This window comes from Bombina bombina, chromosome 3, assembly GCF_027579735.1.
Source record: "Bombina bombina isolate aBomBom1 chromosome 3, aBomBom1.pri, whole genome shotgun sequence".
In the NCBI taxonomy this organism is placed as follows: domain Eukaryota; kingdom Metazoa; phylum Chordata; class Amphibia; order Anura; family Bombinatoridae; genus Bombina; species Bombina bombina.
In genome coordinates, this window is record NC_069501.1 from 538360560 (window position 1) to 538388311 (window position 27752).

A 27752-nucleotide genomic window follows, 5' to 3' on the forward strand; every position below is an offset into this window, starting at 1 on the left:
GGAGAGGACAAAAAGTTACTGCTACCTCTCTTTCTTTCTATCTGAAAAGCATTATCCGATTGGCTTATGAGACTGCCGGACGGCAGCCTCCTGAAAGAATCACAGCTCACTCTACTGTGGCCCATGTCCTTCAAGAACGAGGCTTCTGTTGATCAGATATGTAAGGCAGCGACTTGGTCTTCCTTGCACACTTTTGCCAAATTCTACAAATTTGATACTTATGCTTCTTCGGAGGCTATTTTTGGGATAAAGGTTTTGCAAGCCGTGGTGCCTTCTGTTTAGGTAACCTGATTTGCTCCCTCCCTTCATCGTGTCCTAAAGCTTTGGTATTGGTTCCCACAAGTAATGGATGACGCCGTGGACCGGACACACCAATGTTGGAGAAAACAGAATTTATGCTTACCTGATAAATTACTTTCTCCAACGGTGTGTCCGGTCCACGGCCCGCCCTGGTTTTTTAATCAGGTTTGAAAAATTTCTTTCTCTATACACTACAGTCACCACGGCACCCTATAGTTTCTCCTTTTTTTCTCCTAACCGTCGGTCGAATGACTGGGGGGCGGAGCCTGAGGAGGGGCTATATGGGCAGCTTTTGCTGTGCTCTTTGCCATTTCCTGTTGGGGAAGAGAATATTCCCACAAGTAATGGATGACGCCGTGGACCGGACACACCGTTGGAGAAAGTAATTTATCAGGTAAGCATAAATTCTGTTTTTTTCCAACAAATTTCAAAGTTATGTCTATTTCCACTCCCCCTGTGTCATGTGACAGCCCTCAGCCAATCACAAAAGCATATCCTATATAATAAAAGGCCAGGTATGTCAGATGCAGTCATGCGCAGTAGAGACTGCAAAGGACAAACATACCTGGCCTTGATCAGCAGAGTGCGCACTGCGGAAGCTGCCTGGTTGGGGCGTGGCCGTGTGGCGTGGCTGAACGAGAGAGAGGAGGGAAATATAGAAAGCAAGAAAAAGAGGGGGAAGAGAGAGAGCAAAAGAGCGGGGAGAGAGAGAGCAAAAGAGGGGTGGGAGAGAGAAAGAGGAGGAGAGAGAGCAAAAGAGGGGAGAGAGAGCACAAAAGAGGGGGAGAGAAAGCTCAAAAGAGAGGGGGGAGAGAGCGCAAAAGAGAGGGGGAGAGAGAGAGCGCAAAAGAGAGGGGGGAGAGAGAGAGCGCAAAAGAGAGGGAGAGAGAGCTCAAAATAGAGGGGGGAGAGAGAGCTCAAAATAGAGGGGGGAGAGAGAGCTCAAAATAGAGGGGGGAGAGAGAGCTCAAAAGAGAGGGGGAGAGAGAGCTCAAAAGAGAGGGAGAGAGAGCGCAAAAGAGAAGGGAGAGAGAGCACAAAAGAGAGGGGGGAGAGAGCGCAAAAGAGAGTGGGGAGAGAGCTCAAAAGAGAGGGGCGAGAGAGAGAGCGCAAAAGAGAGGGAGAGAGAGAGAGCGCAAAAGAGAGGGGGAGAGAGAGAGCGCAAAAGAGAAGGGAGAGAGAGAGCGCAAAAGAGAAGGGGGAGAGAGAGCGCAAAAGAGAAGGGGGAGAGAGAGCGCAAACGAGAAGGGGGAGAGAGAGCGCAAAAGAGAGGGGGAGAGAGCGCAAAAGAGAGGGGGAGAGAGCGCAAAAGAGGAGGAGAGAGCGAGCAAAAGAGAGGAGGAGAGAGCGAGCAAAAGAGAGGGGGAGAGAGAGAACAAAAGAGGGGAGAGAGAGAGAGCAAAAGAGGGAGAGAGAGCAGAAGAGGGGGGAAGAGAGAGAGAAAGTGAGCAAAAGGGGGGAGAGAGAGCAAAAGAGGGGGGGAGAGCAAAAGAGGGGGAGAGAGAGAGAGCAAAAGAGGGGGGAGAGAGCGCGCAAAATAGGCGGGGGAGAGAGAGCGCGCCAAAGAGAGGGGGAGAGAGAGGGAGCAAGGGTTATAACTGCGGTACTTAAAAAATTGACCCGTGTACACAGGCTTTAGGACCAGTATATGTTATTCGGTGAATTATTGCACATGCTCAGTAGCTGGTGATTTAAAAAGTGTAAATATAAAAAGCCTGTGCACATTTTGTTAACGGAAGTAAATTGGAAAGTTGTTGAAAAAATTACATGCTCTATCTGATTCATGAAAGTTTAATTTTGACTTGACTATCCCTTTAAGACGCCAGACACTACTATACACAACCATAGTTTGTTTACTTTATCTCTGTGCCTAATGAGCCTTTTCCTGTGCAGAGGCCATAAAGGAAACGTAGGTTATAACATGGTGAGGTGTTTTGCTTTATGGTTACTAAAAATGTACACTTTTTTCTTTAATATTTAAACAGATAATATATATATATTTTAAAACAATATCTTTATGCCAATCTTTGGATTAAATACATTATTATGCATAGCATTTACTTATTGTTTTATGTCCCTTTTAGTGAATTCAATTAAATTGTTTTATTTTATTCTTTGTTGATCTGTTTTTTATGTGAAACTCCTAAATGCATGCAGTTGTTCTGTGTATTTTCTAAATGACTGTAATGTACATTTTTGTATTGAAGTTTACTCTTTGTAACAGGTGTTATATTATGAGCTGCTAGCAATCAGAGAAGCCTGTATTAGTCTGGAAAAAGACTATCAGCCTGGAATCACCTACATTGTTGTGCAGAAACGCCACCATACAAGGCTGTTTTGTGCTGACAGAACTGAAAGGGTAAATATAGAGCTGTTCTTTTGTCTGATTATTTGTTTCAGTGTGTATATGTATGTATGAATGTGTGTGTGTGTGTGTGTGTGTGTGTATGTATGTATATATATATATATATATGTGTGTGTATGTGTGTGTATATATATATATATATATATATATATATATTTCTTTCATGTAATTAGCAAGAGTCCATGAGCTAGTGACGTATGGGATATACATTCCTACCAGGAGGGGCAAAGTTTCCCAAACCTCAAAATGCCTATAAATACACCCCTCACCACACCCACAATTCAGTTTTACAAACTTTGCCTCCGATGGAGGTGGTGAAGTAAGTTTGTGCTAGATTCTACGTTGATATGCGCTCCGCAGCAAGTTGGAGCCCGGTTTTCCTCTCAGCGTGCAGTGAATGTCAGAGGGATGTGAGGAGAGTATTGCCTATTTGAATGCAGTGATCTCCTTCTACGGGGTCTATTTCATAGGTTCTCTGTTATCGGTCGTAGAGATTCATCTCTTACCTCCCTTTTCAGATCGACGATATACTCTTATATATACCATTACCTCTGCTGATTCTCGTTTCAGTACTGGTTTGGCTTTCTACAAACATGTAGATGAGTGTCCTGGAGTAAGTAAATTTTATTTTCTGTGACACTCTAAGCTATGGTTGGGCACTTTGTTTATAAAGTTCTAAATATATGTATTCAAACGTTTATTTGCCTTGACTCCGAATGTTCAACATTCCTTATTTTCAGACAGTCAGTTTCATATTTGGGATAATGCATTTGAATTAATCATTTTTTCTTACCTTCAAAAATTTGACTCTTTTTCCCTGTGGGCTGTTAGGCTCGCGGGGGCTGAAAATGCTTCATTTTATTGCGTCATTCTTGGCGCAGACTTTTTTGGCGCAAAAAATCTTTTCCGTTTCCGGCGTCATACGTGTCGCCGGAAGTTGCGTCATTTTTTGGCGTTATTTTGCGCCAAAAGTGTCGGCGTTCCGGATGTGGCGTCATTTTTGGCGCCAAAAGCATTTAGGCGCCAAATAATGTGGGCGTCTTATTTGGCGCTAAAAAATATGGGCGTCGCTTTTGTCTCCACATTATTTAAGTCTCATTTTTCATTGCTTCTGGTTGCTAGAAGCTTGTTCTTTGGCATTTTTTCCCATTCCTGAAACTGTCATTTAAGGAATTTGATCAATTTTGCTTTATATGTTGTTTTTTCTCTTACATATTACAAGATGTCTCACGTTGCATCTGAGTCAGAAGATACTACAGGAAAATCGCTGTCTAGTGCTGGATCTACCAAAGCTAAGTGTATCTGCTGTAAACTTTTGGTAGCTATTCCTCCGGCTGTTGTTTGTATTAATTGTCATGACAAACTTGTTAATGCAGATAATATTTCCTTTAGTAAAGTACCATTGTCTGTTGCAGTTCCTTCAACATCTAAGGTGCAGAATGTTCCTGATAACATAAGAGATTTTGTTTCTGAATCCATAAAGAAGGCTATGTCTGTTATTTCTCCTTCTAGTAAACGTAAAAAATCTTTTAAAACTTCTCTCCCTACAGATGAATTTTTAAATGAACATCATCATTCTGATTCTGATGACTCTTCTGGTTCAGAGGATTCTGTCTCAGAGATTGATGCTGATAAATCTTCATATTTATTTAAAATGGAATTTATTCGTTCTTTACTTAAAGAAGTACTAATTGCTTTAGAAATAGAGGATTCTGGTCCTCTTGATAATAATTCTAAACGTTTGGATAAGGTATTTAAATCTCCTGTGGTTATTCCAGAAGTTTTTCCTGTTCCTAATGCTATTTCTGCAGTAATTTCCAAAGAATGGGATAAATTGGGTAATTCATTTACTCCTTCTAAACGTTTTAAGCAATTATATCCTGTGCCGTCTGACAGATTAGAATTTTGGGACAAAATCCCTAAAGTTGATGGGGCTATTTCTACCCTTGCTAAACGTACTACTATTCCTACGTCAGATGGTACTTCGTTTAAGGATCCTTTAGATAGGAAAATTGAATCCTTTCTAAGAAAAGCTTATCTGTGTTCAGGTAATCTTCTTAGACCTGCTATATCTTTGGCTGATGTTGCTGCAGCTTCAACTTTTTGGTTGGAAACTTTAGCGCAACAAGTAACAGATCATGATTCTCATGATATTATTATTCTTCTTCAGCATGCTAATAATTTTATCTGTGATGCCATTTTTGATATTATCAGAGTTGATGTCAGGTTTATGTCTCTAGCTATTTTAGCTAGAAGAGCTTTATGGCTTAAGACTTGGAATGCTGATATGGCTTCTAAATCAACTCTACTTTCCATTTCTTTCCAGGGTAACAAATTATTTGGTTCTCAGTTGGATTCTATTATCTCAACTGTTACTGGTGGGAAAGGAATTTTTTTACCACAGGATAAAAAATCTAAAGGTAAAAACAGGGCTAATAATCGTTTTCGTTCCTTTCGTTTCAACAAAGAACAAAAGCCTAATCCTTCATCCTCAGGAGCAGTTTCAGTTTGGAAACCATCTCCAGTCTGGAATAAATCCAAGCCTGCTAGAAAGGCAAAGCCTGCTTCTAAGTCCTCATGAAGGTGCGGCCCTCATTCCAGCTCAGCTGGTAGGGGGCAGGTTATGTTTTTTCAAAGAAATTTGGATCAATTCTGTTCACAATCTTTGGATTCAGAACATTGTTTCAGAAGGGTACAGAATTGGTTTCAAGATGAGACCTCCTGCAAAGAGATTTTTTCTTTCCCGTGTCCCAGTAAATCCAGTGAAAGCTCAAGCATTTCTGAATTGTGTTTCAGATCTAGAGTTGGCTGGAGTAATTGTTCCAGTTCCGGAACAGGGGATGGGGTTTTATTCAAATCTCTTCATTGTACCAAAGAAGGAGAATTCCTTCAGACCAGTTCTGGATCTAAAAATATTGAATCGTTATGTAAGGATACCAACGTTCAAGATGGTAACTGTAAGGACTATCTTGCCTTTTGTTCAGCAAGGGAATTATATGTCCACAATAGATTTACAGGATGCATATCTGCATATTCCGATTCATCCAGATCATTATCAGTTCCTGAGATTCTCTTTTCTGGACAAGCATTACCAGTTTGTGGCTCTGCCGTTTGGCCTAGCTACAGCTCCAAGAATTTTTACAAAGGTTCTCGGTGCCCTTCTGTCTGTAATCAGAGAACAGGGTATTGTGGTATTTCCTTATTTGGACGATATCTTGGTACTTGCTCAGTCTTTACATTTAGCAGAATCTCATACGAATCGACTTGTGTTGTTTCTTCAAGATCATGGTTGGAGGATCAATTTACCAAAAAGTTCTTTGATTCCTCAGACAAGGGTAACCTTTCTGGGTTTCCAGATAGATTCAGTGTCCATGACTCTGTCTTTAACAGACAAGAGACGTCTAAAATTGATTGCAGCTTGTCGAAACCTTCAGTCACAATCATTCCCTTCGGTAGCCTTATGCATGGAAATTCTAGGTCTTATGACTGCTGCATCGGACGCGATCCCCTTTGCTCGTTTTCACATGCGACCTCTTCAGCTCTGTATGCTGAATCAATGGTGCAAGGATTACACAAAGATATCTCAATTAATATCTTTCAAACCGATTGTTCGACACTCTCTAACGTGGTGGACAGATCACCATCGTTTAATTCAGGGGGCTTCTTTTGTGCTTCCAACCTGGACTGTAATTTCAACAGATGCAAGTCTCACAGGTTGGGGAGCTGTGTGGGGATCTCTGACGGCAAAGGAGTTTGGGAATCTCAGGAGGTGAGATTACCGATCAATATTTTGGAACTCTGTGCAATTTTCAGAGCTCTTCAGTTTTGGCCTCTTCTGAAGAGAGAATCGTTCATTTGTTTTCAGACAGACAATGTCACAACTGTGGCATACATCAATCATCAAGGAGGGACTCACAGTCCTCTGGCTATGAAAGAAGTATCTCGAATTTTGGTTTGGGCGGAATCCAGCTCCTGTCTAATTTCTGCGGTTCATATCCCAGGTGTAGACAATTGGGAAGCGGATTATCTCAGTCGCCAAACGTTGCATCCGGGCGAATGGTCTCTTCACCCAGAGGTATTTCTTCAGATTGTTCAAATGTGGGAACTTCCAGAAATAGATCTGATGGCGTCTCATCTAAACAAGAAGCTTCCCAGATATCTGTCCAGATCCCGGGATCCTCAGGCGGAGGCAGTGGATGCATTATCACTTCCTTGGAAGTATCATCCTGCCTATATCTTTCCGCCTCTAGTTCTTCTTCCAAGAGTAATCTCCAAGATTCTGAGGGAATGCTCGTTTGTTCTGCTGGTAGCTCCGGCATGGCCTCACAGGTTTTGGTATGCAGATCTTGTCCGGATGGCCTCTTGCCATCCGTGGACTCTTCCGTTAAGACCAGACCTTCTGTCACAAGGTCCTTTTTTCCATCAGGATCTGAAATCCTTAAATTTAAAGGTATGGAGATTGAACGCTTGATTCTTGGTCAAAGAGGTTTCTCTGACTCTGTGATTAATACTATGTTACAGGCTCGTAAATCTGTATCTAGAGAGATATATTATAGAGTCTGGAAGACTTATATTTATTGGTGTCTTTCTCATCATTTTTCTTGGCATTCTTTTAGAATACCGAGAATTTTACAGTTTCTTCAGGATGGTTTAGATAAAGGTTTGTCTGCAAGTTCCTTGAAGGGACAAATCTCTGCTCTTTCTGTTCTTTTTCACAGAAAGATTGCTACTCTTCCTGATATTCATTGTTTTGTACAAGCTTTGGTTCGTATAAAACCTGTCATTAAGTCAATTTCTCCTCCTTGGAGTTTGAATTTGGTTCTGGGAGCTCTTCAAACTCCTCCCTTTGAACCTATGCATTCATTGGACATTAAATTACTTTCTTGGAAAGTTTTGTTCCTTTTGGCCATCTCTTCTGCCAGAAGAGTTTCTGAATTATCTGCTCTTTCTTGTGAGTCTCCTTTTCTGATTTTTCATCAGGATAAGGCGGTGTTGAGAACTTCTTTTGAATTTTTACCTAAAGTTGTGAATTCCAACAACATTAGTAGAGAAATTGTGGTTCCTTCATTATGTCCTGATCCTAAGAATTCTAAGGAGAAATCATTGCATTCTTTGGATGTTGTTAGAGCTTTGAAATATTATGTTGAAGCTACTAAGTCTTTCCGAAGGACTTCTAGTCTATTTGTTATTTTTTCCGGTGCTAGAAAAGGCCAGAAAGCTTCTGCCATTTCTTTGGCATCTTGGTTGAAATCTTTAATTCATCTTGCATATGTTGAGTCGGGTAAAACTCCGCCTCAGAGGATTACAGCTCATTCTACTAGGTCAGTTTCTACTTCCTGGGCGTTTACGAATGAAGCTTCGGTTGATCAGATTTGCAAAGCAGCAACTTGGTCCTCTTTGCATACTTTTACTAAATTCTACCATTTTGATGTATTTTCTTCTTCTGAAGCAGTTTTTGGTAGAAAAGTACTTCAGGCAGCGGTTTCAGTTTGAATCTTCTGCTTCTGTTTTTCATTAAACTTTATTTTCGGTGTGGATTATTTTCAGCAGGAATTGGCTGTCTTTATTTTATCCCTCCCTCTCTAGTGACTCTTGTGTGGAAAGATCCACATCTTGGGTAATCATTATCCCATACGTCACTAGCTCATGGACTCTTGCTAATTACATGAAAGAAAACATAATTTATGTAAGAACTTACCTGATAAATTCATTTCTTTCATATTAGCAAGAGTCCATGAGGCCCGCCCTTTTTTGTGGTGGTTATGATTTTTTTGTATAAAGCACAATTATTCCAATTCCTTATTTTATATGCTTTCGCACTTTTTTATCACCCCACTTCTTGGCTATTCGTTAAACTGAATTGTGGGTGTGGTGAGGGGTGTATTTATAGGCATTTTGAGGTTTGGGAAACTTTGCCCCCCCCTGGTAGGAATGTATATCCCATACGTCACTAGCTCATGGACTCTTGCTAATATGAAAGAAATGAATTTATCAGGTAAGTTCTTACATAAATTATGTTATATATATATATATTGTAGCCGGTGGCCTAGCACTCCTTCCACATCAATGTTGCCAATGCCTGGGTGCTATCCTCAAGTGATACTTATAGAGTAATGGTAGAGATGGAGGGCACTCACAGGACTTCAATCATTAAGTAACTTTTATTATGCTGATTACATTAATACAGTGTCGACGTTTCGGCCCTTTCTAAGGCCCTTAGAAAGGGCCGAAACGTTGACACTGTATTAATGTAATCAGCATAATAAAAGTTACTTAATGATTGAAGTCCTGTGAGTGCCCTCCATCTCTACCATTACTATATATATATATATAAATATATACAAATTATTGGGGAGTAGGATAATATAGTTTATAGAAAATACATGTGGGTGCAGACCCTGATGCACACATAGATTCACTATTTCAATAGAGAGAAACACGAAGAGGACACAGTAGTGTCCTCTCCAAAGAAAGACAGGGATTTCAGCACTCCAGAAATTTAACTCTTTAATAAGAGATATCTATAAAGTATCAAAAATATATATGTAAAAATTGGTGCTCCCTACCCCAGCGCAACCTGATCGGGGGCCAGGCCCCCAAAATCAAACCACACATAGATAGTTAATAAATTAATTTTATTACAAGTGCGAATAAAAATCAAGTGTTTCGAAATATAAAAAACACATAGAAAAAGCTGGCCAGCTCACAATGGTTGCTTAGGATGCAATAATAGTGACCTTAAATATAGTTATAGTAAAGTTATTTAGCAACACCCCAAGCAAATGGGTAGCCCTGTGAATACACAGAAATCTGCTACCATGGATATAGGAGGGGATCCATGCAAAATAACTAAGAAGGCAGCAACAAGTATTGGCAACACCTCTCTCAGAGGATAACCCAAACTGATTGGAAATATGTTATCATGAGGTAAACACCTGAGGATCTATGCCTAATACTTCTAAATATAAGCATAAAAATACATGTAAGTTGTTTTGACATGTAAGGCTTATTTCTCCAACATTGGTGTGTCCGGTCCACGGCGTCATCCATTACTTGTGGGATATTCTCCTCCCCTACAGGGAAAGGCAAGGAGAGCACACAGCAAGAGCTGTCCATATAGCTCCCCCTCTGGCTCCGCCCCCCAGTCATTCTCCTTGCCGCTCTGAACAAGTAGCATCTCCACGGGGATGGTGAGGAGTTTGTGGTGTTAGTTGTAGAGTTTGTTATTTTGAAATAGTACTGGTATGTACTATTTACTCTGAAACAGAAAGAGATGAAGAGTTCTGTTTAAAAGAGGAGTATGATTTTAGCAGCAGTAACTAAAATCAATTGCTGTTCCCACACAGGACTGTTGAGATGAGAGAACTTCAGTTGGGGGGAACAGTTTGCAGACTTTTCTGCTCAAGGTATGACTAGCCATTTTCTAACAAGACTGTGTAATGCTGGAAGGCTGTCATTTTTCCCTCATGGGGATCGGTAAGCCATTTTCTTAGACTCAGAAAGAATAAAGGGCTTATTATGGGCTATTAACTGGTGGACACTCTTAAGGGCTAAATCAATTGTTTATTTAAGTTTTTATTTAAAGTTTGAAGTGGATTTCACACTTTTTATTATTTGGGGAACGTTTTTATCGCCAGGCACTAGTTAAGACACCTTCCCAGTCAGGAAGGGCCTTTCACTGTATTAGGCAGAGCCTCATTTTCGCGCCATTATTGCACAGTTTCTTTTAAGTACAGTGCATGCAGATGCATGTGAGAGGGTCTGGTGTCCACTGAAAACGTTCCTAGAGTGCTTGAAATACCCCCCTGGGATAGTTGAAGTCACAACAAAGGCTGTGGCTGGGACTGTAGTGGGGTTAAAATTGCAAACGGCTCCGGTTTCCACATTTTAAGGGTTAACAGCTTGAAAATTGGGGTGCAATACTTTGAATGCATTAAGACACTGTGGTGAAAATTTGGTAAAGATTGGATAATTCCTTCATAGTTTTTCACATATTCAGTAATAAAGTGTGCCCTGTTTAACATTTAAAGAGACCGTAACGGTTTTGTTTTAAAACGGTTTTTGTACTTTATTAACCAGTTTAAGCCTGTTTAACATGTCTGTACCTTCAGATAGATCATGTTCTGTATGTATGGAAGCCAATGTGGTTCCCCCTTGAAATATATGTGATAATTGTGCCATAGCGTCCAAACACAGTAAGGACAGTATTGTCACAAATAGTAAGGTTGCCCAGGATGATTCCTCAGATGAAGGAAGTAGAGATAGTTCTACATCTTCTCCTTCTGTGTCTATACCAGTTATGCCCGCGCAGGCGACCCCTAGTACTTCTAGCGTGCCAATGCTTGTTACTATGCAACAATTGACGGCAGTAATGGATAACTCCATAGCTAATATTTTATCCAAAATGCCAGCATTTCAGAGAAAGCGCGATTGCTCTGTTTTAAACACTGTAGAGCAGGAGGGCGCTGATGATAATTTTTCTGCCATACCCTCACACCAGTCTGAAGTGGCAGTGAGGGAGGGTTTCTCAGATGGAGAAATTTCTGATACAGGAAGAATTTCTCAGCAGGCAGAACCTGATGTTGTGACATTTAAATTTAAATCAGAGCATCTCTGCGCATTACTTAAGGAGGTGCTATCTACTCTGGATGATTGTGACAATCTGGTCATCCCAGAAAACTTGTGCAAGATGGACAAGTTCCTAGAGGTCCCGGTGCACCCTGATGCCTTTCCGATACCTAAACGGGTGGCGGACATAGTGAATAAGGAGTGGGAGAAGCCAGGCATACCTTTTGTCCCTCCTCCTATATTTAAGAAATTGTTCCCTATGGTCGACCCCAGGAAGGACATATGGCAAACAGTCCCTAAGGTCGAGGGGGTGGTTTCTACACTAGCCAAACGCACGACCATTCCCATTGAGGACAATTGTGTTTTCAAAGATCCTATGGATAAAAAATTGGAGGGTTTGCTTAAAAAGATTTTTGTACAGCAAGGTTACCTCCTTCAACCTATTTCGTGCATTATTCCTGTCACTACAGCGGCGTGGGTCTGGTTCGAGGAACTGGAAAAGTCGCTCAGTAGGGAGACTCCGTATGAGGAAGTCATGGACAGAATTCACGCACTTAAGTTAGCTAATTCCTTTATTTTAGACGCCGCTTTGCAGTTAGCGAGATTAGCGGTGAAAAATTCAGGGTTTGCAATTGTGGCGCGCAGAGCGCTCTGGCTAAAGTCTTGGTCGGCGGATGTATCTTCCAAGACAAAATTGCTTAATATCCATTTCAAAGGTAAGACCCTTTTTGGGCCAGAATTGAAAGAAATTATTTCAGACATCACTGGGGGAAAGGGCCATGCCCTCCCACAGGATAGGCCTTTCAAGGCTAAGAATTTCAGGAACGGACCGGCTTCTAACTCAGCAGCCTCTAGACAAGAGGGTAACGCTTCCCAGACTAAACCAGCTTGGAAACCAATACAAGGCTGGAATAAGGGTAAACAGGCCAAGAAGCCTGCTGCTGCTACCAAGAGAGCATGAAGGGGTAGCCCCCGATCCGAGACCGGATCTAGTAGGGGACAGACTCTCTCTCTCTTTGCTCAGGCTTGGGCAAGAGATGTTCAGAATCCCTGGACACTAGAAATAGTCTCTCAGGGTTATCTTCTAGAATTCAAGGAACTACCCCCAAGGGGAAGGTTCCACATTTCTCACTTATCTTCAAACCAAATAAGTAGACAGGCATTCTTACATTGTGTAGAAGACCTGTTAAAGATGGGAGTGATACACCCAGTTCCAACTGTGGAACAAGGTCAGGGGTTTTTACTCAAATCTGTTTGTAGTTCCCAAAGAAGAGGGAACTTTCAGACCAATTCTGGATTTAAAAATTCTAAACAAATTTCTCAAGAGTTCCATCGTTCAAAATGGAAACCATTCGAACAATTTTACCTACAATCCAGGAGGGTCAATATATGAATACCGTGGATTTAAAGGATGCGTATCTACATATTCCTATCCACAAAGATCATCATCAGTTCCTAAGGTTCGCCTTTCTGGACAAACATTATCAGTTCGTGGCTCTCCCATTCGGACTAGCCACTGCTCCCAGAATTTTCACAAAGGTGCTCGGGTCCCTTCTAGCGGTTCTAAGACCAAGGGGCATTGCAGTGGCACCTTATCTGGACGACATTCTAATTCAAGCGTCGTCTTTCCAAGGCAAAGGCTCATACAGACATTGTTCTAGCCTTTCTCAGATCTCACGGGTGGAAGGTGAACGTAGAAAAGAGTTCCCTGTCTCCGTCGACAAGAGTTCCCTTTTTGGGAACAATAATAGATTCTTTTGAAATGAAGATCTTCCTGACAGAAGTCAGAAAGTCAAAGCTTCTAAACGCTTGTCAAGTTCTTCTCTCTATTCTGCAGCCTTCCATAGCTCAGTGCATGGAAGTAGTAGGGTTGATGGTTGCAGCAATGGACATAGTTCCTTTTGCTCGAATTCATCTAAGACCATTACAACTGTGCATGCTCCAGTAGACAGGATCACCTGTCTCAGGGAATGAGTTTCTGCAGACCAAAGTGGGTCATTGTCACAACCGACGCCAGTCTATCAGGCTGGGGCGCGGTCTGGGATTCCCTGAAAACTCAGGGTTTATGGTCTCGGGAAGAGTCTCTTCTCCCGATCAACATCCTGGAACTGAGAGCGATATTCAATGCTCTCCGGGCTTGGCCTCATCTAGCGAAGGCCGGATACATAAGATTCCAGTCAGATAACATGACGACTGTAGCTTACATCAACCATCAGGGAGGAACAAGGAGTTCCTTGGCGATGAGAGAGGTATCCAAGATCATCAAATGGGCGGAGGATCACTCCTGCCACCTATCTGCAATCCACATCCCAGGAGTAGACAACTGGGAGGCGGATTATCTGAGTCGTCAGATTTTCTATCCGGGGGAGTGGGAACTCCACCCGGAGGTGTTTGCCCAGTTGACTCAATTATGGGGCATTCCAGACATGGATCTGATGGTGTCTCGTCAGAACTTCAAGGTTCCTTGCTACGGGTCCAGATCCAGGGATCCCAAGGCCACTCTAGTGGATGCATTAGTGGCGCCTTGGTCGTTCAACCTAGCTTATGCATTTCCACCGTTCCCTCTCCTTCCCAGGCTTGTAGCCAGGATCAAACAGGAGAAGGCCTCTGTGATTCTGATAGCTCCTGCATGGCCGCGCAGGACTTGGTATGCAGACCCGGTGAATATGTCATCGGCTCCACCATGGAAGCTACCTTTGAGACAGGATCTTCTAGTACAAGGTCCATTCGAACATCCAAATCTAATTTCTCTGCAGCTGACTGCTTGGAAATTGAACGTTTGATTTTATCCAAGCATGGGTTTTCAGATTCAGTGATAGATCCAGAAAACCTGTGTCTAGAAAGATTTACCATAAAATATGGAAAAGATATATCTGTTGGTGTGAATCCAAGGGATTCTCCTGGAGTAAGATTAAAATTCCTAAGATCCTCTCCTTTCTCCAAGAAGGTTTGGATTTCTGCTTTATCCGTCTTGTTATACAAACGACTGGCAGCTGTGCCAGAGGTACAAGTTTTTGTACAGGCTTTGGTCAGAATCAAACCTGTTTACAGACCCTTGACTCCTCCTTGGAGTCTAAATTTAGTTCTTTCAGTTCTTCAGGGGGTTCCGTTTGAACCCTTACATTCCATAGATATCAAGTTGCTATCTTGGAAAGTTCTGTTTTTGGTTGCTATTTCTTCTGCTAGAAGAGTTTCTGAATTATCTGCTTTGCAGTGTGATCCACCCTATCTGGTGTTCCATTCAGATAAGGTTATTTTGCGTACCAAGCCTGGTTTTCTTCCAAAAGTTGTTTCCAACAAGAATATTAACCAGGAAATAGTTGTTCCTTCTCTGTGCCCGAATCCAGTTTCAAAGAAGGAACGTTTGTTACACAATTTAGATGTAGTCCGTGCTTTAAAGTTCTATTTAGAAGCAACAAAGAATTTTAGACAAACCTCATCCTTGTTTGTCGTTTACTCTGGTAAGAGGAGAGGACAAAAAGCTATTGCTACCTCCCTTTCTTTCTGGCTGAAAAGCATTATCCGATTGGCTTATGAGACTGCCGGACGGCAGCCTCCTGAACGAATCACAGCTCACTCCACTAGGGCTGTGGCTTCCACATGGGCCTTCAAGAACGAGGCTTCTGTTAATCAGATATGTAAGGCAGCGACTTGGTCTTCTCTGCACACTTTTGCCAAATTTTACAAATTTGATATTTTTGCTTCTTCGGAGGCTGTTTTTGGGAGAAAGGTTTTGCAAGCCGTGGTGCCTTCTGTTTAGGTAACCTGATTTGCTCCCTCCCTTCATCCGTGTCCTAAAGCTTTGGTATTGGTTCCCACAAGTAATGGATGACGCCGTGGACCGGACACACCAATGTTGGAGAAAACAGAATTTATGCTTACCTGATAAATTACTTTCTCCAACGGTGTGTCGGGTCCACGGCCCGCCCTGGTTTTTTAATCAGGTTTGAAAATTTTTTCTTTTTCTTTATACACTACAGTCACCACGGCACCCTATAGTTTCTCCTTTTTCTCCTAACCGTCGGTCGAATGACTGGGGGGCGGAGCCAGAGGGGGAGCTATATGGACAGCTCTTGCTGTGTGCTCTCCTTGCCTTTCCCTGTAGGGGAGGAGAATATCCCACAAGTAATGGATGACGCCGTGGACCGGACACACCGTTGGAGAAAGTAATTTATCAGGTAAGCATAAATTCTGTTTTTTACACTTTCGTATTAATGGACAACACCCTTACCAGAGTATATCACCAATGTAATAAAAGGTTTCAGCTACCATAGTAAACCATATGCGGGATCTATGTCCATAAAATACTACTAGCGTAATCACAGCAAGTATGAACCATTAGCATAAAATGTATCAAGCAGGCAAAAAAAGGACATATTAAAGAGTTACTTGTACTTCATTGCAACATGTAGTAGAACTGTTGCAAACAGAGATCACTCTGTTACTTGGTTTCCCAAGGAGTGTGTTCCATTTAGAAAGTTAGACTTGATAGTCCAAGGATACTTATCAAGTGACTCCTGGATAGTCGGTTCTCCGTTACGTCCTTATACCATAGCCTGATCTGGATACAACAACTTGCTTCTTATGGGGATTCCCAGACTGTATTTACGGCTAATATGGTTCCAAAGCTGTGTTTGACATTTGCATCGAGCAAACAAATCGAGGCTTGATTCCCAGCTGTGCGATAGTGACGTTCCACGCCAACGGCCGTTTCACCCCCCACGTGACATAGACGTCAATGGGGCTTCCTCAGGGCGTATGATTCAAAGTCCCATACTTGTTCTATTTAAACTCGGCCCTTCTCCTGGATTGGTGAAAATATTTAGCGATAATTAGCACAACATATGTTTATATGCTGTACACAATAAAAGAAAGAACAGACAAAATAAACTATAATCTAATCTTCTAAAGCACGTTCATTCAGTATTTGCATTTACTCCAAAGTTATATTCACAACACTTGCCTAAAATTAGCACCAGCAATATTAACACTTGCTTGATATTTAAGTTTTATTAAAGCCGTTTCGTTCCGCCTCCAGTACAGCAAAAGCAGTAAATGAAGAGCATCAGGAAAACTCACATATTACCACAACCCCCAATATAATAGCCATTGGAACTATGTAGTCCATGGTAAAGATGAACTTTTTCAGCTTGTTGTTACTTATTAAAAACAATATTAATATTAGGGTGGATAAAATAGTGAAAGTTAATTATTTACACATTGCTAGAGGAAAAGTTAATTATTTACACATTGCTACAGGAAAATAAACAGAAAGAGAGTGACGTACAGTTACTTATTCATTCAATCCTTACAATTTTAGGTGAATTTTAATATTAAATAATATTTAAAAAAAAGGGGCAAAGTCTAATTTTTCGTTTAGTCCTTTTGGTGACAGAGTTTTTAATCTATATATCCAAGCTACCTCTTTTCTAAGAAGTAGATTGTCTATATCACCCCCTCTACCATGAAGGTAGCATTTCTCAATGCCTATTACTTTGAGGTCATCCACTGAACAATTATGACAAAGTTTAAAGTGTAGGGCTATATTACTATTAATGTTTCCTTGCTTTGCATTAGCGATATCTTTGCGATGTTCTGTAATTCTATCTTTCAAGATTCTCTTAGTTTTTCCTGTATAATATAGGGGGCACGGGCAATACAATAAGTATATTACATTGTCAGATTTACAATTTATAAATTGTCTGATTTCATATATTTTGTCACCAGTACTAAATTGTTTGGTTTTAACCAAAAATTTACAAAATACGCAATTACATTGAAAACAACCTTGTAATTTTTTTCGTTTTTCTCGCCAATTTTGTGCTTTTGGATTGCGTGAAAAATCACTTTTTACTAGTCTGTCTTTTAGGTTAGGAGCCCTACGTGCTACTAGAGATGGAAAGTCACCTACAACACTTTTAATACTTTCATCTGAGAGTAGAAATTGCCATTTGCTTTTTAGGATGTTGCGGACTTGATTCCAGTGACCGTTGTATTCTGTAATGAACCTCACTCTGTTAGCTGTTTTTTTCTCCTTTTTCTCCCACAATAGGGAGTCTCTATCAGTTTTAAGCGCCTGATTCATTGCATATTTTACATTACGATTAGAATATCCTCTTGTTTTAAACCGATTTGCCATTTCTTCTGCATGTGTTTTATATTTAGTCTTACTGGAGCAGTTCCTCCGGAGTCTGAGGAACTGCCCAGTAGGTATTCCTATAATAAGGGACGGTGGGTGGTGACTAGATGCCTGCAACAATGTATTTGTTGCAGTAGTTTTTCTATAAATTTCTGTGGTGAGTTTATTTCCTTCTTTTTGGATTATAATGTCTAAAAAAGGTAGTTTTGATGCACTATATTCATAAGTAAGGAATAAATTTAAGTTGTTATTATTTAAGTTAGAGACAAATTCTTTTAAAGTGGTCACAGAACCTTTCCACAGTATAAATATGTCATCCACATAACGACGCCACATCAATAATGAGGAATTTATTAATTCATTATATTCCTCAAAAACGACAAGAAGCTCCCATAAGCCTAGATAAAGGCATGCATATGAGGGGGCACAAGTTGACCCATCGCTGTGCCTCTAATTTGTCTGTAGAACTTATTGTCGAATTTGAAAACATTATTTTTTTTCCAAAATAAATTTTAGCAAATCAGTTACAAATTTACTGTGTTTTTCAAACTGAATGCCTCTGGATTCAAGAAAATGTTGGGCTGCTTCAATTCCTAAGGAGTGAGGAATGGAGGAATAGAGAGCTTCCACATTTAATGACACTAGTAGAATATCCTCCTCTACTTCTATCCCATCCAACTGCCTTAGCAGGTCAGTAGTATCTAATACAAACGTAGGCAGGGAAGAAACAAAAGGTTTGAGGTAGTTATCCGCATAATTACCAATATGTTCAGTGACACTACCGATCCCCGAAATTATAGGACGTCCAGGAGGGTCCTGCATATTTTTATGTAATTTGGGGATACAGTAAAAAACTGGTATTTTAGGAAATTTCACGTATAGATAATCACATTCTTTCTTACTAATAACCCCATCTTTTCTTGCTTTATTGAGTATATGTAGTAGTTCACCTTGTATTTTGTTAATAGGGTTCTCTTGCACTAGTTCATATTGATCCTTATTATTTAATTGTCGTTTAACCTCCAAAGCATAGTTTGTCTCATTCATAATAACTAAATTTCCGCCCTTATCTGCCTGCTTTATGATGATACCAGGGGTATTCATAAGTTCTTGTAGGGCAATTCTTTCCTGCCTAGATAGATTATCATCGATTATTTTATCGATTGATAATTTCTCAATTTCTTTTTCAACTTCTTTAACAAAGAGGTTAACTGCTGGTACTAAAGATAGGGGTGGCATATAATTTGACTTTGGTCTAAAATTAGATGTTGGACATTTGCTATGACAGGCCTTTAGGTCAATTCCTGTTTTTGATGTCTGCATCAGCACTAGATAATTTGTTATTGGTAACTTCATTGTCTATACCATTAAGGACACCAAGTGTAGCTCCAGTACCCCCTAGCAAGGTGTCATACCATTCACGACGCCTGCGTGAGCGGCGGCATAAAGAGACATCTGGCGTAGAAATGTTAAGGGATATTTGTACCATTTTTGAAAATGTGGTAGCATTTACACAAGTGTGAGCTAAAGGAACAGTGGTATAGTTATGGGTACTGCTGGGAACAAAAGGCAGGCAATAAGCCAATTTCCAATAATATGCATAAGGATATTCCTCCCCTTGCACATTAATAGGCCTTATATATGTAAATATGACATAAGTACCTGTACTCCATTCTATGTCTGTATAATTGGGTGCTTGGTTTATCTTAAACGTGTGTGGTAGGAAGTAATTGTTAGAGCGGAGTATATCTTTAATGTTATCATGCGTGTTCTGACTGTCCCTCAAATCCTCCAAACTTCTCAATGCCTCAGGGAGTCTAGAGGGTGTGAATGATAAATGATAAGTGGGTTTGGGGCCTGGGGGATAGGCAGTAACTCGAGTATTACATTTCTTTGAGTCTTTATTGGGCAAAAACAGGAATTGACCTAAAGGCCTGTCATAGCAAATGGGCTTAATAGTGGAAGTAAGATTTCTGTACTTTTAAATGTATTTTTGATGTGTTTTGTGCAACTTTTTATGCAAGCGTAACAGTGTTAGGGACATGAAACCCAATTTGTTTCTTTCATGATTTAGAAAGAGCGTGCAATTTTAAACAACTTTCCAATGTACTTCTGTTATCTAATTTGCTTCATTCACTAATATGAATCCACAAGGAAAGCACACAAGGAGATAGTTGAACACAAGAGTGATATGCAGGGAAGTAATGAAACTGTCCCATTTGCCCATCACTTTTTAACAGCTGGTTATTCTGTAAGGCAACTGAGATATCAAATAATGAATGCACAGATTGAGATGGGGAATGTGATAGGGAACATGTTCTAAATTAACCGAAGGCTTATTGGATATTTTAACTGGATACTATGAAACCAAAGGTAATGAACATGAAAATGGATTTGTCAATGTTTCAATGATTAAAATACTTTTTCAAGGGTATGTCTTGCATTTATATTGACCAGTAGGGGGCTCTAGGTTTGTTTAATTAAATGGGGCAATATATGTGTGGAAGGAGTTACATATTGTATATGCAGGTGTACATTGCCCTGCTAGAAGAGTTATCACTTATGCTGCAACCCTTTGCCATTTATGATATCATAACTGTAACATAGCTGCATTTTTGCTGTGGAATGTGTAGACAAAGCTGAATTGGAATCTGATCTACTATGACAATGCAATATAGTGCAGTGTTATGACATCATAATAACAATAGAGTAGGAAAAAGCAAACTCAGCCTTTAGGTCTACAAATACTTACTTGATTACTGACAGGAAATGGTTGGTCAATGTAATAGTGTTGAGCAACCTGAGTCTGTCACAGCAACTGTGACTGGAAATACAACCAACAGTCTTGATGAGGATACGGCATGCATACGCTTTCCATTCTTCAGCTGCCGCTTCTTGAGAAGATCAAAGCCTTCAACACAAAACAGACCCAATGTTTTTAGGAGACTTTGGAAGAGATTTAGACAGACAGTTTCTTGCATAGGAAACGTTGATATTGCAAACAGTGTGATTGAAGACACTGTTCAACAGGAACTTGAAAATGGAGCACTAATAAATGGCACAGAAAATGTCAACGATCATAACTATGGCCTTGAGAGTAAACAACACCAAGAAGAGTCAACCTGTAATGCAGGTCCCTCAACTTCAAGCTTAGAAAGGCACTCATTAACACCTGGACAAGCAATAGCATGCTACAAGGATATGCTAACCTCTTTTGAACATCTTGAAATTTTTAATTACACTGAAATCTTTTTTGTGGGTCAAAATGCAGATAAACATCAACATACATTTAATACATTTAATGACCCAAATAACAGAGGTTTTGATGATAAAAGAGGGTTTTACCTGCACATACCTAATGGCCATATTGCATACAGATATGAATTTCTAACAGCCATTGGGAGAGGAGGATTTGGTCAAGTTGCCAAGGTCTATGATCATAAGCTACATCAACACGTGGCATTAAAAATGGTTAGGAATAATGAAACAGCTTGTCATCTAGCTGCCCGTGAAATCCAAATTTTGGAAGTCCTCAGGAAACAAGACGAGGATAATAAAATGAATGTGATACATATTCTGGATCACTTTACTTTTCGAAATCATGTCTGCATGACATTTGAGCTATTATACATGAGCCTTCAAGATCAGATGGATAAAACAGGTCAAGGTTTCAGCTTACCTTTAGTGTGTGATTTCACTTATTCCACTTTGAACTGCTTGAATGGTTTGCACAAAAGTAAAATCTTGCATGGTGACCTAAAACCAGAAAATATTATATTGAAACAACCTTCCAGAAGTGAAATTAAAGTAATTGATTTTGGTTTCAGCCGGTATGATGGTGAGGATGTTGAACCTTGGATTCAGACACTCTACTACCGAGCACCAGAAGTAATTCTCGGTGCTGATTGTGGAATGCCAATGGATATGTGGAGCCTTGGATGCACTATGGCAGAGCTATTTACTGGTGTGCCACTCTTTTATAGTGAAGATGAGTACGATCATTTGGCATGTATACTAGAGTTATTGGGGATGCCACCTCAGCCGCTGATGGATTCATCAAAAAGAGTTAACCATTTTTTCAGTAAGAAAGGTTACCCTAAATATTGTAATATTACATACTCACAAGACGGCTCTGTAAAACTCAATGGTAGTTATTCTTTCCCAGGCAAATTCAGAGGTCCACCTGGAAGTAGAGAATGGGGAGTTGCACTGAATGGCTGTGATGATCCACTGTTTTTGAAATTTTTGAAAGGATGTTTGGAATGGGACCCTAATTTACGAATGACTCCAGAGCAGGCTTTAAGGCATCCTTGGCTTCTAAATCAACTGCCAGGATTTTATGATGTCGTCTCCATTCCAGCTTACATATTTGATGAAGAGGAGCTCAGTGAACTAACAAGCTGCAAATCATGCTCCTTGCGATCAGTCTTCTTTGATGTTTCAGAAGAGCTCAGTGTAGACAACATCTCTGAGGAATGCTATGTGCCATCTTCTACATCCTGCACAGAGAGCTCTGAAGGGTGCTATATACTATCTTCAGCATCCAGCAAGTCCGAGGCAGAGATCACTATGCCAACAAGGTGCAAGTCATGTCCTTTCTGAATAGCTCAGTGTAGACAACATCTCTGAGGTATGCTATGTGCCATCTTCTGCGTCTCTCTCTCTCTCTTTCCAGTCCCTCTCTGCCAGCCAGCACCTGGTCACAGACCAGCCAGCATCTCTCTGCCAGCCAAAACCTTGTCACAGACCAGCCAGCCTCTCTCTGCCAGCCAGCACCTGATCATAGACCAGCCAGCCTCTTTCTGCCTTCCAGCATCTGGTCACAGACCAGCCAGCCTCTCTCTACCAGCCAAAACCTTGTCATAGACCAGCCAGCCTCGCTCTGCCAGCCAGCACCTGGTCACAGACCAGCCAGCCTCTCTCTGCCAGCCAGCACCTGGTCACAGACCAGCCAGCCTCTTTCTGCCAGCCAGCATCTGGTTACAGACCAGCCAGCCTCTCTCTGCCAGCCAGCATCTGGTCACAGACCAGCCAGCCCCCTCTGCCAGTCAGCACCTGGTCACAGACCAGACAGCCTCTCTCTGCCAGCGAGCAACTGGTCAAAGACCAGCCAGCCTCTCTCTGCCAGCGAGCAACTGGTCAAAGACCAGCCAGCCTCTCTCTGCCAGCCAACACCTGGTCACAGACCAGCCAGCCTCTCTCTGCCAGTCAGCACCTGTTACAGACAAGCCAGCCTCTCTCTGCCAGCCAGCACCTGGTCACAGACCAGCCAGCCTCTCTCTGCCAGCCAGCACCTGGTCACAGACCAGCCAGCCTCTCTCTGCCAGCCAACACCTGGTCACAGACCATGCAGCCTCTCTCTGCCAGCCAGCACCTGGTCACAGACCAGCCAACCTCTCTCTGCCAGCCAGCACCTGGTCACAGACCAGCCAGCCTCTCTCTGCCAGTCAGCACCTGTTACAGACAAGCCAGCCTCTCTCTGCCAGCCAGCACCTGGTCACAGACCAGCCAGCCTCTCTCTGCCAGCCAGCACCTGGTCACAGACCAGCCAGCCTCTCTCTGCCAGCCAGCACCTGGTCACAGACCAGCCAGCCTCTCTCTGCCAGCCAGCACCTGGTCACAAATCAGCCAGCCTCTCTCTGCCAGCCAGCACCTGATCACAGACCAGCCAGCCCCACTCTGCCAGCCAGCACCTGGTCACAGACCAGCCAGCCTCTCTCTGCCAGTCAGCACCTGGTCACAGACTAGCCAGCCTCTCTCTGCCAGTCAGCACCTGGTCACAGACTAGCCAGCCTCTCACTGCCAGCCAGCACCTGGTCACAGACCAGCCAGCCTCCCTCTGCCAGCCAACACCAGGTCACAGACCAGCCAGCCTCTCTCTGCCAGCCATCACCTGGTCACAGACCAGCCTGCCTCTCTCTACTAGCCAGCCTCTCTCTGCCAGCCAGCACCTGGTCACAGACCATGCAGCCTCTCTCTGCCAGCCAGCACCTGGGCACAGACCATCCAGCCTCTCATTTAAAACACAGAGCATGTAATAATTAAATAAAAAATTATAAAATCTCAAGGTGTTTACTGTCCCTTTAATAACCCCAGCCTTCATACATATTTACACACATCTCTCACATTTGATGTAGCTTGCCACTGTCTAATGTTAAAGGGATACTAAACCCAATTTATTGTTTTAATGATTCAAAGAGAGCACGCAATTTTAAGCAACTTTCTAATGTATTCCTAATATCAATTTTTCTTCTTTATCTTGCTATCTGTATTAAAAAAAAGCAGATATGTAAAGCTTAGGAGCCAGGCCATTTTTGGTTTAGAACCTGGGTTACGCTTGCTTATTGGTGGCCAAATGTAGCCACCAATAAGCAAGCGCTATCCAGGGTGCTGAACCTAAAATGCTTAAAAAGATTTAAAATGCTTAAATAAAGATAGCAAGAGAACAAAGAAAAATTGATAATAGGAGTAAATTAGAAAATTGCTTAAAATTGCATGCTCTATCTGAATCATGAAAGAAAACATTTGGGTTTAGTATCCAATTAAACCTAAAAAATTTTAGGTGCTTTTAACTTTAAATTGAGTGAACAAGCTTCTTTGGACTTTGACAGTTTTGTGAGTACCATCAGTGAACTGAAACTAAAAATAATCAATTCAATTTCAAAGTTATTAAGTGTTGAAAAAGAGTACCTATTCCATATCTTTTATCAATGAGAAAACATAAAAACAATATTATATATAAATTATAAATAAATAAATAAATATATATATATCGATATTTGAAAAGCAGACAGAGTTTATTTTCCAGTAGGTGTTTTATTTTCATTTGGTGAAAAAACAAGAAGTGGTTGCTGATATATAAAGGTTGAAAGTGCCCCATTTAATATATTTTGAGTGTGTTCAGGAAAAGCAAAGAAAAAAAATGAATGCTCAGTAGCACATTGGTTTGTAGTCCTGCTGTAGCCTGGAGGTCAGTGAGTAACTGTGTCATGTGTATCATATCATTTCTAATTAGGCAGTCTATGTTGAAAAAATACAAACCCTCAAGCTAAATTTACAAAAAATAAAAAAGTAAAAAAACAAAGAACAAAGCAATCCAAAACAAAAAAATTAAACCTAAACCAATACCCCTATAAAAATACTCCCCCCAAATAAAAACACCCCATAATCTAATTCTAAACTACCAATAGCCCTTAAAAAGGGCCTTTTGTAGGGCATTGCCCTAAGTTAAACAGCTCTTTTACCTAAAAAAAAAAGTCCCCCTTAAAAGTAAAATCCCCCTAAAGGGGCATTTGTATGTGCATTGCCCTTAAAAGGGCATTTAGCTCTTTCACTGCCTTTAAAAGGGCAATCAGCTCTTTTTCTAGCCCCAAAAAATCCTAATCTAAAAAGAAACAAATAGGTACTCACTGTCCCTGAAGTCTGGTGGAGAAGGTCTTCTTCCAGACGCATCCATTATCTTCGATCTTCATCCGGAGTGAAGGCAGCGTGGAGCGGAGGTGCAGAGCTGTGTTCCCGATGCCTGGATCCTCAGCGGCAGTCCTCAATGGTGGCAGTCCTCGGCGGCATGGAGCCTCCTCTTTATCCGATGTCCGTCGTAAACTGAAGATTGAATGCAAGGTACCGCAATCAATTCAGGGTACCTTACATTCCTATTGGCTTATATTTTGAAATCAGCCAATAGGATTAGAGCTACTGAAATCCTATTGGCTGTTCAAATCAGCCAATAAGATTTAAAATAGCTCTCATCCTACAGGCTGATTTAAAAAATTTCAGCCAAATGGAATGCAAGATACTCCAATAAATATGGGGTACCTTGCATTCAATCTTCAGTGTGCGGCGGACGATCGCATGAAGAGGAGCCTCGATGCCCCCGAGGACTTCCGCCGCAGAGGACCGCCGCAGCCGAGAATCGCCACATCTGGGAACACCACTACGTACCTCCGCTTCGCGCCGCCTTTGCTGTGGATGAAGATAGAAGATGATGGACCCCGCCTGGAAGAAGACCTTCTCCGCCGGACTTCAGGAACCGTGAGTACCTGTTTGGGGATTTAGTGTTAGTTTTTGGGGGGGTTTTTGGGTTGTTTTTGTTTTATAGATTTTGGTTTTGTGAGCAATTTAAAAAAAACGGAATGCCCTTTTAAGGGCAAGGCTCATACAAATGCCCCTTTAGGAGCAATGGGTAATTTAGGTTTTTTAGTGTTATTTTTTTCTCCAACATAGGTGTGTCCGGTCCACGGCGTCATCCTTACTTGTGGGATATTCTCTTCCCCAACAGGAAATGGCAAAGAGCCCAGCAAAGCTGGTCACATGATCCCTCCTAGGCTCCGCCTACCCCAGTCATTCTCTTTGCCGTTGTACAGGCAACATCTCCACGGAGATGGCTTAGAGTTTTTTAGTGTTTAACTGTAGTTTTTATTATTCAATCAAGAGTTTGTTATTTATAATAGTGCTGGTATGTACTATTTACTCAGAAACAGAAAAGAGATGAAGATTTCTGTTTGTATGAGGAAAATGATTTTAGCAACCGTCACTAAAATCCATGGCTGTTCCACACAGGACTGTTGAGAGCAATTAACTTCAGTTGGGGGAACAGTGAGCAGTCTCTTGCTGCTGGAGGTATGACACATTCTAACAAGACGATGTAATGCTGGAAGCTGTCATTTTCCCTATGGGATCCGGTAAGCCATGTTTATAAAGATCGTAAATAAGGGCTTCACAAGGGCTTATTAAGACTGTAGACTTTTTCTGGGCTAAATCGATTCATTATTAACACATATTTAGCCTTGAGGAATCATTTTATCTGGGTATTTTGATATAATAATATCGGCAGGCACTGTTTTAGACTCCTTATTATTTAGGGGCTTTCCCAAATCATAGGCAGAGCCTCATTTTTCGCGCCGGTGTTGCGCACTTGTTTTTGAGAGGCATGACATGCAGTCGCATGTGAGAGGAGCTCTGATACTTAGAAAAGACTTTCTGAAGGCGTCATTTGGTATCGTATTCCCCTTTGGGCTTGGTTGGGTCTCAGCAAAGCAGATACCAGGGACTGTAAAGGGGTTAAAGTTAAAAACGGCTCCGGTTCCGTTATTTTAAGGGTTAAAGCTTCCAAATTTGGTGTGCAATACTTTTAAGGCTTTAAGACACTGTGGTGAAAATTTGGTGAATTTTGAACAATTTCTTCATGTTTTTTCGCAATTGCAGTAATAAAGTGTGTTCAGTTTAAAATTTAAAGTGACAGTAACGGTTTTATTTTAAAACGTTTTTTGTACTTTGTTATCAAGTTTATGCCTGTTTAACATGTCTGAACTACCAGATAGACTGTGTTCTGAATGTGGGGAAGCCAGAATTCCTATTCATTTAAATAAATGTGATTTATGTGACAATGACAATGATGCCCAAGATGATTCCTCAAGTGAGGGGAGTAAGCATGGTACTGCATCATTCCCTCCTTCGTCTACACGAGTCTTGCCCACTCAGGAGGCCCCTAGTACATCTAGCGCGCCAATACTCCTTACTATGCAACAATTAACGGCTGTAATGGATAATTCTGTCAAAAACATTTTAGCCAAAATGAACACTTACCAGCGTAAGCGTGACTGCTCTGTTTTAGATACTGAAGAGCATGACGACGCTGATAATAATGGTTCTGAAGGGCCCCTAACCCAGTCTGATGGGGCCAGGGAGGTTTTGTCTGAGGGAGAAATTACTGATTCAGGGAACATTTCTCAACAAGCTGAACCTGATGTGATTACGTTTAAATTTAAGTTGGAACATCTCCGCATTCTGCTCAAGGAGGTATTATCCACTCTGGATGATTGTGACAAGTTGGTCATCCCAGAGAAACTATGTAAAATGGACAAGTTCCTAGAGGTCCCGGGACTCCCAGAAGCTTTTCCTATACCCAAGCGGGTGGCGGACATTGTTAATAAAGAATGGGAAAGGCCCGGTATTCCTTTCGTCCCTCCCCCCATATTTAAAAAATTGTTTCCTATGGTCGACCCCAGAAAGGACTTATGGCAGACAGTCCCCAAGGTCGAGGGAGCGGTTTCCACTTTAAACAAACGCACCACTATACCCATAGAGGATAGTTGTGCTTTCAAAGATCCTATGGATAAAAAATTAGAAGGTTTGCTTAAAAAGATGTTTGTTCAGCAGGGTTACCTTCTACAACCTATTTCATGCATTGTCCCTGTAGCTACAGCCGCATGTTTCTGGTTCGATGAGCTGATAAAGGCGGTCGATAGTGATTCTCCCCCTTATGAGGAGATTATGGACAGAATCAATGCTCTCAAATTGGCTAATTCTTTCACCCTAGACGCCACTTTGCAATTGGCTAGGTTAGCGGCTAAGAATTCAGGGTTTGCTATTGTGGCGCGC

General features: G+C 41.4%; 2 protein-coding genes across 2 annotated transcripts in view; both read left to right on the top strand.

Moving 5' to 3' along the window:
* The window catches only part of LOC128652423 (protein argonaute-3), a 382994-nt gene that overhangs the window by 289886 nt on the left and 65356 nt on the right, over window positions 1-27752 (top strand). Inside the window, exon 17 of the mRNA XM_053705360.1 lies at window positions 2525-2659. Within this exon, the coding sequence (XP_053561335.1) occupies window positions 2525-2659 (135 nt within the window). The remainder of the gene's footprint in view (window positions 1-2524; window positions 2660-27752) is intronic.
* On the top strand, window positions 20142-21974 carry LOC128651457 (dual specificity tyrosine-phosphorylation-regulated kinase 2-like). Its single transcript, XM_053704501.1, has one exon. The coding sequence runs from the start codon at window positions 20142-20144 to the stop codon at window positions 21972-21974; it is 1833 nt and encodes a 610-aa protein (XP_053560476.1).